The 14,517-nt window shown below is 42.7% G+C and overlaps 1 protein-coding gene across 2 annotated transcripts in view; it reads left to right on the top strand.

Annotated features, from left to right (window-relative positions):
• Positions 1-14,273, top strand: part of INKA2 (inka box actin regulator 2) — a 28,629-nt gene extending 14,356 nt beyond the window's left edge. The window contains exons 1-2 of one of the 2 annotated variants that reach the window (XM_077334903.1): positions 10,335-10,417; positions 12,224-14,273. In XM_077334903.1, coding sequence (XP_077191018.1) covers positions 12,230-13,267 — 1,038 coding nt within the window. In that variant the 5' untranslated portion in view covers positions 10,335-10,417; positions 12,224-12,229 and the 3' untranslated portion in view covers positions 13,268-14,273. Of the gene's footprint in view, positions 1-10,334; positions 10,418-12,223 lie in introns of those variants that run through there. The other variant, XM_077334902.1, reaches the window with a different exon arrangement.
• Positions 14,274-14,517: the final 244 nt, after the last annotated feature.

Here is a 14,517-nt window from a genome sequence, read left to right as displayed (position 1 = left end):
GTTTCAATGGGGAGGGAGGGGAAGAGGAAGACCCCAGTTCAAAGTGATCTGAATTCAACAGGATTGACAATGGAATAAACAAAGTAAGTGCAGACTCTGCCCAGATCAGGTTCAAGGTTCTGGTGTTAACCATCAAGGCCATCCGCGGTCTGGGCCCCACATATCTGAGGGACTGCCTATTATGCCCCCCACAGAGCCTTGCGCTTAGCAGGCATGAATCTCCTGGTGGTCCCCGGCCCCCAAGAAGTACGCCTGGCCTCAGCCAGGGCTGGGCCTTTTCAGCTCATTGTGGAATGAGCTCCTGGAAGAACTGAGGGCCCAGACAGAGCTTGTGCAGTAAAGCAGGGCATGCGAGACGGAGCTCTTCCACCAGGCATTTGGTTGAGGCCAGGTGACAATAAGATGGAGGGCCCCTCCTCAGTCAGCCAGGACATCAGGCTCTCCTCACATTGCATCTTTTCCCCTGAGGCATCAGAGAGGGGTGTTGCCGAACAGAGGGGAAGAATAGTTTTAGTTAGGGATGGTTATGTTTTATTGTGGGGGTTTTAACATTGTAACCTGCTGTGAGCTAGCTTGCTGGGACTGGCGGGTAATAAATCTAATAATAATACAATAATAATATTACTACCATTTACAAAATGCATATAACTTTTCCATCCTTACAAGGACCACAATTTAAAATGTACAAAATAAAATTACATTATCAATCCACTGAAAACAACCCCTTCCCAATCTATATCATTAAAACATTAAAACAATGCAGGGAGAACAGTGTTTTAAAATAAATCACCGCAGCTGTGATCCAATTCAGTGCCCCCCACCACCACCCAATGGACCTCCAATTTTTTATTCCTCAGAATAAACTGGAGATGCAAGTCTTTGAGGAACCAAATCTGCATATGTTTGCATATGAATAAAAATAATCAATTTGAAGGAGAAAACATGCTCTATTTTTCAAAAATGTCCGCATGTCACAGGAGCTGGGATCATGGAAGAGGAATTCCCTTTTGCATGAGAGAGGTGACAATGTCTAACCTGCCATCTGCAGTTTTTATTTATTTTAAATTCCATTTTTAAAATTTTGCTGCACAATTAATTGGTGGCACCCCTTTATTCAATCAGTTTTTAACTGGTTAATCAACTAAACATTTCATCTTTGCTTAATCACATCGTGTTTGTTACAGTAAGAATATATGATCTGATTCTTTGGTACTACAATGAATACCTCTTATTTTCTTTTACAACAACAGTTAATGAACATGCTGTTACCCTGCAGCAAGACTTTTCATGATGCATCATATCACAAGTGTAGAGTGATAGGAGAATACTCTGGGTTTTTAATATCTGAATGAGCCTAAAAGTATGTGATGCAATGGCCTAGCTATGCAAGCCCACTTTCACATTTCCACTAAATGGCATTTACTTAGCATTTACATATATCCTCAGAGCTGAATGATTTGTGGAGTGTCAAGGAAAAAGCATGATTCCTGCAGGGTGATTCAGAGCTAACAACACGTTTCAGATCTGCTTGGGACTAAGTGTACCCTGGGTAATTCTCTGTGGCTTGAAACAGGCCAGAGAGGGAATTTAGCCAAAGGGTGCTAATCCCATTTCCTTACTCGGTAATCTGCCAAGGCTTTTACCTTTTAGACATATGAGTCAAAGGTATTTTAAGGTTGGCGCCGCATGGATAAGCTACAAACCACAGCTTCATGACCTGAGGAGGAACAGTTAAGAAAAGGGAGCTGACTCAGCTTTCCTCCTGAAGCAGACCTCATCTGATGAGACTTTCTCCATCCGTTCCTCTCAGTTATGGACACAGTCGCTCCTGGGCACCACTTCTTAGACATTAGAACAGCATTTCTCAATGTTTCTACCATTGACAACCCCCGGAAACATTCTTCAGGTCTTGAGCAACCCCAGAAGTAGCGTAATCATTCAGAATACAGTTGGAAAGCATAGCTGTGTGCATGTCCACCCACCTGACCATACAGTAGTGATGCTTAAGCCCCCAGAGCTGCTGCATTTTGGAAGGGAACACGCAGGAAAACCTCTGGGGGAATTTATCGAAGAAGGCAGACATCTGAATGAAGATAATTATGCATGGAGAACAGTTTTTAAAAATAAAATAACCCATCCCTTTCATCACAGCTGTGTTCTAGTTCATTGCCCCCCAGATGAACTTGCACAGAAATCCCCAGAGGTCAGTCCATTTGATTTTCTGTTTTACTCTCTGAATATTGAATATATGGTACACTTTTTTCAGTGAAAGATCTGCTTCCATCCAAACACCTGGTTTAATGGCTGTATCCCTCCTTTCCCCCCAGAACCCCCAGTTGTAATGATGTCACTTGGTCTAAAATCCTTTTGTGCTGATTATAGCATCCTCTTCCAATAATCCCAATATTGTTCATGGAGGGCTCTGTTTCCTCCCCCTCATTATTAAAAGCCGCCCCAGCAAGCCTCTTTTTCCTGTTCCCAGGGTTTCACTTAGCAATAACTTCCTCTCACAACACCTCTTGCACCCAGCAGCTGGACATCTGTCTTCCTTCCAATTATGAGCAGCCTCTCCTGGTCTCTCGCTCACATCATTTCACGCTTTCCTTCGATCTGTCCCAAATATCCCCGTGCTCCCAGACAGCTCAGATGTGGTGACAGCCTCAAAACAAAAACAAATCTGTCTTGTGGGGTCTGTCTGAGACTGAATTCCAGCAGTGCATCACAAACAGGCTCTTACCGAATTCAATATGTGTGTGTAGAGGGGAAGGCACTGACTTGAGTAGATGAGCTCACTTTTATATTCATTTCCAAAGTCTTGAAATGTTGAGCAAAAATAGAGGGAACATTGCTGCACCCGGAATTTGGCCCAGCTCACTGTTTCTCTGGTCATGGGGTAATTCCCGCTTCCAGATGACATCGGCACCAGGCTGGGGCCGTCCCAGGCCTGCCCCAACTCAGGCCTTCATTTGCCCAATGTCAAGGGAACATGGATAAATCCACGCTCCCTTTTTTGCCATGGGACCATCGGGACGTATGCTGTGCCTGCTCCATCTGGAAGGGGGGAAATTGGGACGTCCTGGCTCGACTTCTCCCACCCTCGCCCAAATGCCATGTCTTGTGAAAAATAAACAAAATGCCCTGGGTGGCAGCATGGCAGAGCTGCCTGGGGCTTTTAAAACATTTTGTAAGAACGTAAGATTGCTTAACGACACAATCACACGTTCTTACATTAAAAAAAAAAAAAGATCCACAGCACAGCAGAACCTCACCACCCCAGCTGCCTTGTGCAGCGGCACAAATCCAAGGCAAACGGAGTGCAGCGGGCCAAATGCCCCCCTCCCCCCCCCGTGCAGAATCAGAAAGGAGTGGGACAACCCACTCTGAGCCAAAAACTGGCAAGACCTCCCATGTGGTAAAGATAAGGGAGGGACAAACAACACATTAATGTATCTTTAATCTACAGCTATTAAAATAGGTGAAATATCATGATGGGACAGATTCCAGGAATCTTGGTAGCCAGGTGTGTGTATGTGTGTGTCTTTGATTTACTTCAATATGATATTGGGGTCATGACTGGGTGATATGAGGGTCCGGTCCAGAAGGAACCAGGGCAGGGCACATCCCTATTTTCCTCCATTATGTGTATTCTGAACCAACCTATAGCTTGCTTATACATTGTATACAATCAGAGGTTGAAGAAAACTTTGCAAATAACACAACAAATAGCTCTACACAAGAATGTTAAGTGAGCGGAATAACTGATAGTATAAGGAGGCATCAAGAGGCCCCTTCTCTCCACTCTAGAAACAGACTGCTCAGATATCCCGAGCTACAGACTGTCAAAAAGTTACACACCTAGAGCAATGACCTAACTTGGAAAATGTGATTATAAGTCAAAAGTGTCATCGTTCCAAGGCAGTATATCTTTAACTTCTTTATGGTGAGGACAAACTGCCAGGTGTGCGGTAGGAGAGTGTGGTTGTCCAGTGCTCTGAAGACATCATGGACATTAGAGTCTGTAGACATTGAATCTGATGAAGGAAAGCATCACTTGAGTTTGTATGTCTCTTTCTGCAAGCAGTATGACTTTTCTCACAGAGCAAAATAAAATTTGTCTGTGTTGTGGTATAAGACTGCCTGCAGAAAGAGACATGCACACTCAGGACAAGATAGCTGCCAGCTTGCCTTCTGCTTGTAAGAAAGTTTCACACTGGTATGGAGGGGCCGGCAGTAAATAGCAGGTTGATCACTGGTTTTGACAGTTTTATTTCTGATATGTCTTTGTGAACTACAAATGGGTTCGAGGGGTCTAATTGGCTGTTTTGGCAGGGAGTTATCATGTGGCTGTGTGTGGATGCTGTGACACAGTTTACTAATGTAACAAGATTACCTTTTGCTTTTATATTCCTACTGTTATGATGGTCAGTTCTTAGTCTGACAAAGAGTGCTTGCACTTGAAAGCTCACACCTTGAATAAATCTTTGTTGGTCTTAAAGGTGCTACTGGACTCTGATTTTATTATGCACACTCAATAGATGCTTTCCTTCATCAGATCAAATGCCTACCTAGAATCTAATATTCATGATCTCTTCAGCACTGGAGGTTGCACTGAAGAAGAGGAGGTTGAGAGGGGACATGATTGCTGCCTTTGTATTTGAAAGGTGGTCACTTGGAGGAGGGCAGGGAAAGGTTCCTGCTGGTAGCAGAGGACTGGACCTGCAGTAATGGGTTTAAACTTTGTGTAGAATTGTACTAGCTAGATATTGGAGTGGGGGTGGGGGCAGGAATTACAGTCAGCAGTGGAATCAGCTGCCTAAGGAGGTGGTGAGCTCCCCCTCACTGGCAGTCTTCAAGCAGCAGCTGGACAGATACTGGATGCTTTAGGCTGATCCTGCATTGAGCAGGGGGTTGGACTAGATGGCCTGTATGGCCCCTTCCAACTCTACAATTCTGTGAGTCTAATTGCAACACAGATTTTAATCAAAACTTTCTATATTCTAATTAAGTAACTATGCATTTGCAAAGCCATGTAAATGAAACAGTTCAGAGGTCATATTCATTCTGCTATTGAAAGGAAAGGAAACTTTGAAAAGGGGATAATTGGGGGACATAAGATTCCGAGTGCAAAAAGTAAAGATCCTCCTTTCTTTCCATAACTCCCTGTTCCTTTTTACTTATACCACCAGACCAGGAGTTTATATAAATGAACATAGATTTGAGTTTGGACCTAGGTAGCATTTCTGTTTTTATAATCGCCTGTTAGGTTCCATGAAAAGGACTTAATAAAAGAGAGTTTGTACATTCCCCATGTGTTCAGAGAAATGCACCTTAATTTAGTTAAATATATTGAAATTTCACAAGATACCACTATATATACATGCCATTGCATTCAAGGGAACTTTGTCTACAGAGCCCATTATGTACTTTGTGTCTTGTTATAAAAACTTATCTAAATAAAACATTGAAGCTTCTCATTTAGTTGCAAACCACCATATTAAGACCTTGACAACAGAAGTTATAAACAGATGGTATAACTTTTAGTTTAATTTTTTGAGTAAGCATTTTATAGTCTAGATTCTTCCATTATCAGTGTATCTTCCTAGAATGTATACTGCATTTTTAAGGGTTTGAAATGGTTCTCTTGTGATTTCCAAGAACATTACCCAGGACTGAAAATATTACACTGCTCATGTCTGTGAATCAGCCTACATTCAATGAAATCAGGAACCTTTGGATAGACATCACATTTTTTTATAATTAGTCCACTCCCCCCCCCCCGCCATCTCCATTATGGTTTTGCCATCACAGAACTGCTGTGAAAGACGAAGATGCAGCTGCTTGATATATGAACCCTCTAAAAGTCTAAACTTGGCAACACTTCTAAAAACAGTAATGGATATATTGATTTCATTTTATCACTCCCTTTCCCCAAGATGCTTAGTGTGGCATACATCAGCTACCATCTCTCACTTTTTATCCTCCTCACAGCACCCCTCCTCACAACATCCCTTTAGTCTGAGAGTGTGTGATTGGTTATCAGTGAACTTCCCAGTTTCCATGTTCTAAGACCAACACTGTTACTATTACACTGTTTTTCAAGGCTAAATCCAGTTTGGCATACATGTTTACAAAAAATAAGCAGAGGGCCAACAAGGAATCCAGGGGGTGGGGACGATAATCCAGCCATGCTCCAGATGGGTACCCAGAAGAAATTTTCTTCAGGACAAGCCCAGTAGGGCTAGAGATAGAGTATCTGTGGTTCTCATCTATATGTCCCACCTAAAATCTCCTCTGCTGTTAATTCTGGTGTTAAATGATCTATGCCTCTCCCACACTTTGTGGGGTGGTAGGGTAAGACTTATTTGCAGATACCTCCCTCTACAACTTGAAACAACAGCTCATCAAACAGTGTACCATCCAGTGAAGATACGAGGTCCATACCACAAATCCCCAAGCTAATGCCCTCTTTGTATCTCCTTGAGCACCATTATTGCTTGCTTGATGACCTTTGGCCAGTCGTATGCTCTTACCCTAACCTACAGTAAAACAGAGGAGATGAGAATGGTGTTAGTTCCTTTGGGCCCCATTGCGGGAAAAGGCCGGGTATAAATGAATAAAGAAATGCCAGTGTTCCAGCAGTGTTCTTTTGCCATTGGCCCAATTGAGTTGCCTCCATGTATGAGAGTCATAGAGTTGGAAGGGACCTCCAGGGTCATCTAGTCCAACCCCTGCAGAATGCAGGAAATGGCCAAGCACCTACACAATCTCTTCTGTCCACCCACTTACAATCTGCCTAAATTCACAGAATTCCCAAATTCACAGAATAAAAGGACACAAACTATGTTTTAAAATGGAAACATTCAGAATCCTGCGAAAGAGTATTTCACTCTGCCTGGACTGTCAGTAACTTACTACTAAGGTTACCATCTGTCAGCAAGAAATTCCATAAGGAGACTCCAGCATGAGGACACCGAGTTTGAATTCGTGTATAGATTTTAATATTAAGAAGCTTGGGCTGAGTAGGAACTAGAAGTAGATAACTCACTATACAAAAAAGTTGAGTCCAATGGCACCTTTTAGACCAACAAAGTTTTATTTGGTCTAAAAGGTGCCTTTGGACTCAAACTTTGCTCTAACGTTTCAGACCAACACGGCACAATCTCACTGTGCAAAGTTATTGTCTCTCTCTCTTTACATTTTTACATGCACTCTTCATCATACTTGTCAATTCAGCTTTGAAACTAATTGCTGACAGGAGCTGGGAAGCCTTTGGTTTGGGAGCACTCAGTCCAAAGGCATGATGGTGTAACTATTCAGGGTGATACTACTTCAATGGTTTTCCCTGTGTCTGATTTTGGACCTAATTATTCCTGAGCATAAGCTCTACAAGCAGGACAGGGAGGAATGTGCTGGGAAAGAGTGTTGCATTGCATATCAAAGATGGAATAGTGTCAGCTAAAGAACTCCCCAACAGAATGATATGAGTGAAATTGTTGGGCCCTAAAGGTGATTTAAAAGTGTGTGTGCTCATTCAGTCAAATTCTTGAGGCTGATACCGAGATGGAGAAGGAAGTCAGGGAGATTACTGAAGCAGATAATGTGGTGATACTAGAGAACTTTGACTGTCCTCATGTTGCCTGGGTCAATGTGTACTCGAATTATGCTGTAGAAATTCCTAGACATCATAAACGACCATGTGCTGGAACACCTAGTAACAGACCCAACCAGAGGGATTGTGATCTTGAACTTGGTTGTGAGCAGTAGTGTAAGATGTATAAGCAGGAATGCATTTGGGTTGCTGTTCCTAACTGGTGCAACTAGAAGCTATTTAAAACCACCCAACTGAAGCTGTGGGACAATGTGTCACCCAGGTTAAGAAAGATCTAAATCTGAAAGAATGAGTGCATAGCTAATAACTCAAGTCAAGGAAGCCATACAATGCAAAAAAGGCTTTTTTTAAAAAGTGGAAGTGCAATTAAGTGAACTGAAGGGAGCACAGGGTCTGGGAAAGAAACTGTAAGAATAATCAGAGGTGCTGAAAGAGAACTTGACTTCTTAAAATTAGTTGAAAATGGTCATCACCGACTTTTACTGGATTGTTTACTCTTCTGAGTGCATCTTGTTTTCATCTTTGCCCTGTAAAACAATGAACATCTGTGCTCAGAATGCTGGGCCTTTTGGCCTCCTTTGTAATAGTCTCCACATATACACCTGTGCACCCACACACTGAGACACACATCATTTGTGCCCCTGTGGGTTTTTAAGACCCAGGATTTTGTTGCTTTGTCTGCAACTGACATACATGACTGTCCCTCTGGATTTTTTAAAAATATAGTATTTAGAGCAAGTCATATCTCACTTGCAATCAGATCTCTGTATGCCACGGTTAATTTGAGAACCTCGATGTGAGCACAGATAATGTCTCTGTATTAGCAGTGTGGATGCTTTTTCTCACATATTCAGAGATCCAAGTGATTTTCACCATTACAACATTAGCAACAAAAGTGTATCCAAACTGCCCCTCAGATTTATTAACATCAAAAGCAACAAAAAACTCTTTTGGTGGAAGTTTCTAGTCTCGGTAGAAAGCGTATTTTGAAGCACGTGATCCTTCCCACTGAAAGGAAATGCCAGATGTTCACATCTATTGTGCAGTTGTTATAACAACAAACTCAAGTTGAGAGGACACTCTAACTTTCTGAATGTTTGCAATTTACATTGACATAGAGGGTCAGAGGGATCATTTTGTTAGTTGGATCCTATTATTCATAAAGTCTTGTGACTAAAAGTATATAATACTGAATGTTTAATAAACTCTGTTGATTAGCTGTTATTTTTACTGCTTGTTAGAAGCTGTAGTGGATTTCCCAATTTGGTGCCTCTATAAATGGTACTCACAAGATCAAGTGCCTTCAGACATCCCTGCAGAGTGAGTTACGCAACATCCTTGCATAACTTTTGCCAGAGCACCACTGGCTGCATCGTGCCGATTCTCTCTTTGAGGTTTTATGCTGCATTGCAGGCTCATCATGAAATTATATCATTATAAATGCAGAATGTGGAAAAAATTGATTAAGGGTAATGGTACTTTTGGCAAATCTGCCTAGGTTTGACAAATCTCAAATTAGGTATTCACCAAAACAGCAGTGGGGGTGGGGTAAGAGGTCATCAGTTTAATTTCTGGCCTTTTTGGATTTTTTCCCTCTGCATGGGCAGCTGTGGGAGTTACTATAATCAGAAGTGATGGTGGTGGAAGTAGTAGTGGTAACAAATATTGTTTATACTGGGAAATGGCTAGGCATTGGGCAAGGATAATGTCAGATATTGGTTGTGAGATGATGCTGTGTTGCCCGTTGGCCAGGGGTGTGAAAACAAAACAAGTGTCCTTTGAGCTGAGACCAGGGGTTCAACTGGAAACTTTCTACCACTAGGGCCAGAACTATGATATATGTAGTAACCTTTTAACCTCACCTTACTTCAAAGCAGCACAGAATAATGGAGTAGATTCCCTCCTTTCTCCTCACAATGGGAAGGAAGGAAGGAAGGAAGGAAGGAAGGAAGGAAGGAAGGAAGGAAGGAAGGAAGGAAGGAAGGAAGGAAGGAAGGAAGGAAGGAAGGAAGGAAGGAAGGAAGGAAGGAAGACCATGCAAAGTTCAGTTTGTTTGAAATACAGTGATTGGCTCAGGGTCCCCGTATGAGCTTGAGGACTGAGGAGGGATTTTCTTAGGTCTCCATGAACCCATCAACCCCTAGCTCTATCATCCCACTGGTTTTCACATGTAGCTCAAAACTGTGAGCCAAGTATCTCCCAGCCCTGCAGCCTAAGAACTTGTCAAGAATAAAATCTGGGAGTCACATACAGGCAAAGCATATATTCTGCCATTAAGGCCTGGTCCCTTGGGAGGGGGAGCAGAAATAGAGGGATGGGCATTTTCCCAGACTGAGAATTAATCCCAAGCAGCTGTAGTGAGGATGCAAAATCCAGACAATTGGACAATTAGACATTGCATTTGTGCTCCTTTTCTCTCTTGAGATGAAAGCTGGGAATGAGCACCTCTGAAATATTAATAATTCCTAATAGGTCCTTGTCACATGAGGCATGCATTGTGATGATACCCCCCCCCCTTTTCTTCCCCCAATGTGGGGCGAGTTAATTGAATCAATGAAGTGAACAGCACAGCCATCCAGCATATGCTGACTTTCGGATCTGCCCCAGTCATTACTGCAGGACCCTTTGTCAATCATTGTCGCTTGATTACACCACTTGGCTTGCAAGGGGATTTGATGGGAAGTGTCCAATGGGGGCCCAAGCTGTTTCCAAAGCCAGCTTTGCAAAGCTCCCGATAAAAAGGGGGCTTCCATTAATACAGCAGGAAAGGTTAGGAAAAGAGAGGCATAACAGCAAATCTGGAAAGAGGTAAGGTGATAGTTTTTTCTGAGGCTTAGAGAACAGACGGGGCCCCAGGAGGCTCTGTGCATGGTAACATATGAGCGGATTCATTACAGGAATATGGATGTGATTTGTGTGGAAGATGTCATAGCTGTACTAGGGATTGTGTTTAAAACGAGCCAAGAAGGGAGACTTGTGCATTCAGTCAGAAGGGAGGGAGTCATTCTCTGTTTAAGCCTGACAGCCATGAGTTTGCAGTCTGGCTGACAGACAGGTGGCTCAGCTTCTACTTCAGTGGTTTTCCCTGCATCTGATTTTGACCTAAGTTACTGGAGATGTAGTTTCATGTTTGTGGGGACAAGGTTTCTGCAGAACAGTCACTTTTTCAACCTCATCTGGTGAGATTTTGCGTTCTCTGCTCCCAAGGAAACAGCAAATGGCAGGCGGCTGACCTAATGTAGCGAAATGATGGCAGATAATGCATGATGTGGCTAGCCATGCACACAGGTGTTAAAGGGACAGCTGCAACATAAGAGCGCTCCTTCCAAAAGAGCGCAAGGAACTGTGTGGTGATAACAGAAACAGAGTTACAGACTTTTCGGTGCCTTTGCAAACCTCAGCACATCAAAGAGTTCCATCTTTTCCTTTGGCCCTGCAACAGAGGGAGAAAAGAGTGAGTAGCAGCAGCTGTTAGGACGTATGGCCCATTTGTTTCATGATGCCACATTGGGAAGGAGATCTAGTTCTTCCATAAGTGATCCTGTACAGTGACAGGGGTGTGTGGAGGATTTAAAAGCAGGAGAAAATAGCTGACCAGTTTAACGTGGCAGGCATTTTTTTAAGAGGCATGCTAACAATGATCATGCCAACAAACAAATACATAAATTTAGTCCATAAAGTTTTAAAGAAATAAGAACTGTTGAGAATGTGATTATATTTTTCTGTCATTTCTTAATGTGAGTTATAGTGGTAAGGCCTGACTCGATGGCCCTCTTATCACAAATAGATGAAGTAGTGCCTGGACTGTGTACACCACTGCAGCTGGCAACCGGAGAGATTTACATGATTAAATGCTTCTCTTTGCACATAGAAGGCCTAGGAGCACAGGGAGAAGTAGTAGGCTGCCCCTTTTCATGGTGTGCTAGTGTAGATGAGGTTTTATATAGAGAAAGAAGATTTACCACTCTGTTGTTTGTAAGAACTAGTTCAGTGTTACAGCATGATAGGAATTTTTTTTGGGGGGGGGAACACACCTTTTCTTTACTTTCTAAACTTGATGCTTCAATTCTGCAAATATTTGGGTGTACCTCTTTGAAGTATCATGTGCAATAATCCTTGGTGGGTGATTCCTTGTAATAATACATGAGATTTGTTGTGTGTCATGGGAACATCGTGAAATCTTATGTTTCTAATGCAATCAAATCTCAAGAGGCAAAAATAGGGCAATAAAATCCTAATATATTTACTGAATGTTATATTCTAGTTCTTTTATAAGCAGGTTTAGAAATAAAAATAGTATCTCTTACCAGAAAAATACATAAGACAGTTTGACAGCTGCAGATGCCTCAAAAGGAAGGAAGGAAGGAAGGAGACTAATGTGTGATATTTAGCTCCACGTATGATTCACAAGTGGTAATAGAGTTCTCTCTTTATTGTCTCTTTATCTTGGATGCTTTAGGATGCTTTGGGTTGATCCTGCGTGGAGCAGGGGGTTGGATTAGATGTATGGCCCCTTCCAATTCTGTGATTCTATGATTGTCACCGAAACTTGTCCTTTCCCCCCTCCGTGTCTTCTTCAGCACTAATTTGGTGTTCTTTTTCTTCTCTCAACAGTTATCCATGAAGGAGGTTGGGGATGGACTGCATGAACAGATGAACTGCATGATGGGTGCTCTGCAAGAGCTGAAACTCCTCCAGGTCCAGACAGCCTTGGAGCAGCTGGAGATTTCAAGCAACCCAAACCAGGTTTCAGGAATTGGCCAGCATCAGTCTTGTCAGGGCAATAGAGAAGTGCCAAGATTAAGACGCGAAGCCAGCAGGCAGGGCGAGAAACTGCAGAGAAAGAGTTCTTCGGAGAGCTGTGGCTCTTCAGCATTTTTATGCTCTGCTCAGATACCACAGCCCACCAGTCCACTTTACCACATTGCTTTGCCACATAGTTCCCATACAGACATGAGTTCATCTTTCAGTAGCATCAGCAGTGATGACTGCTGTCGTGCCAGTGGACCTTCATCAACAATGAGCACAGCAGAGTACCATTCACCAAGGACACTTGAATCGTCCAGTGAACATACGTCTAGAAGCTGGTTTTCTCATGACACAAGCAGCGTGTCTGAGAGTAAATCTGGATGCCAAGAGTGTCAGTTCTCTGATGAGACCCATGACTGGACTTCTTCACTAATGTCTCAAAGCAGGAACCGACAGCCTCTAGTCTTGGGTGACAACATCTTTGCTGATTTGGTTGGGAATTGGTTGGATTTGCCTGAGATAGACAAGAAAGGGGAGAAGAATGAGACTTTATCAGGCAGCAAATCCCAGGAATTCTATAAAAAGTTTTCCCTCACAGCCAATATATTCAAGAAATTCTTAAGGAGTGTCCGACCGGATCGAGACAGGTTGCTTAAGGAGAAGCCTGGCTGGCTGCCGACAGAAGACAAAGAGGCTGAAATCTTAAAGAGGCCCAAAAAAGTGAACAAACAAAAGGGAACTTTTTACTTCCCAGTTCATGGGAACATAGCCAACACTCATGACAAAGCTGAAAGGTGCCAAAAGAAGGAAACCAGCAAGGCCAAAACTAAACATTGTGCCAAGAAGACCCACAACGCATTAGACCACAATCAGTCAGGGTTTGATTTTAACACAGCCGTGTGGGTTTGAATTCCAGTAGGTCATTTCCTTTGTCAGACTGGTCTGTCTCAAACCAGAGTGGAAGAGGTATGAGAGATATCTATTGAGCATGGATTGGGATGAGAAAATAGCAAAGAGATCACTGGCACAATCACATCCAGAAGTACAACTTTAAGGAGAATTATGACTGTTTCAAAAAGTAAATTGTGTTAAGTGCAGAACCTGTCCAGAGCTGAAACTTGTGATAATCTTTCCCAGTGTGAGGGTCAGAGGAGTGTCTTAATTAGTCAGTTCCTCTGTTTTACCATCTTCTAGAACAGGAGTGACAAACTGTGGCTCTCCAGATGTTCATGTACTCCAATTACTATGAGGGCCTGCCAGCATCATGCTTGCAGAGGCTTACGGTAATTGGAGTCCATGGACATCTGGAGAGCCACAGTGTGGCCACCTGTGTCCTCGAGGCTTCTAGTTTCCCACCCACACATATTCAGTTCATTTCTAATTGAGGTAGCAACAGAATGTTAGGTAATCAAATGTGTGTTTGTGAGTGTGTTTAATTTTTGTGTGTGTTAAACTCTGCTTTTCCTTGTGTGCACTAAATTCTGGATTATGCACTAGGTAAATGAATAAGCACTCGACGATTCGACTGAAAGTGAGGCTTGAGTTTCTCTCACTGTAGGACTTGAACAATGGCGGAGTGAGATTGGCTTGGCCCAGTCATTGCACTGAGTACGGATTGCTCTTTTTCAAAGTATTTCACTGGCCCACCTGTTGTGGTCTGTACTGTCCTTGGGTGTGTCTGAGGAGTGTTATGTAGTGAAGTAACCATCCCATTGCTCCCACTGTGAGTTTACTAGGAGTTCTTCACCCCTTCTTGTTGCCCTCAAAGCCTTAAAACTCAGATTCCACGCTGAGGTCCCAAGTTGCAATAGGCCCTTCCCCGTTTCTTGTGCATAGATTTAGCATTGTGTTAATTAGTACTCCAGCAGTCGACACTCCAAGAATGTACTAATAAAGTGGTGTTCCTGTTTCCAAATGTGCTTTGGTGGATTTTTTTGTTAATTATTGGAAATCTGTTGAATAATTCCCACTAACTTTTAAGTCCATAGGCAGAGCAGAAGCCCAAAGATATATAACAGAACAAATATGAACCATAGTTACAATTTAATTGGTCTAGGTCTGTGGTGCATCTATGCTATATCCTATGTTAGCAGATGTTAGCACTTTAACCATGAGCTGGAGTCCTGGACAGATGAAGAACCTTAGGATTTGGTTACAAA

Source organism: Paroedura picta, chromosome 4 (genome assembly GCF_049243985.1).
Source record: "Paroedura picta isolate Pp20150507F chromosome 4, Ppicta_v3.0, whole genome shotgun sequence".
Lineage (NCBI taxonomy): Eukaryota > Metazoa > Chordata > Lepidosauria > Squamata > Gekkonidae > Paroedura > Paroedura picta.
This window is presented reverse-complemented; position numbering and strand designations above follow the sequence as displayed.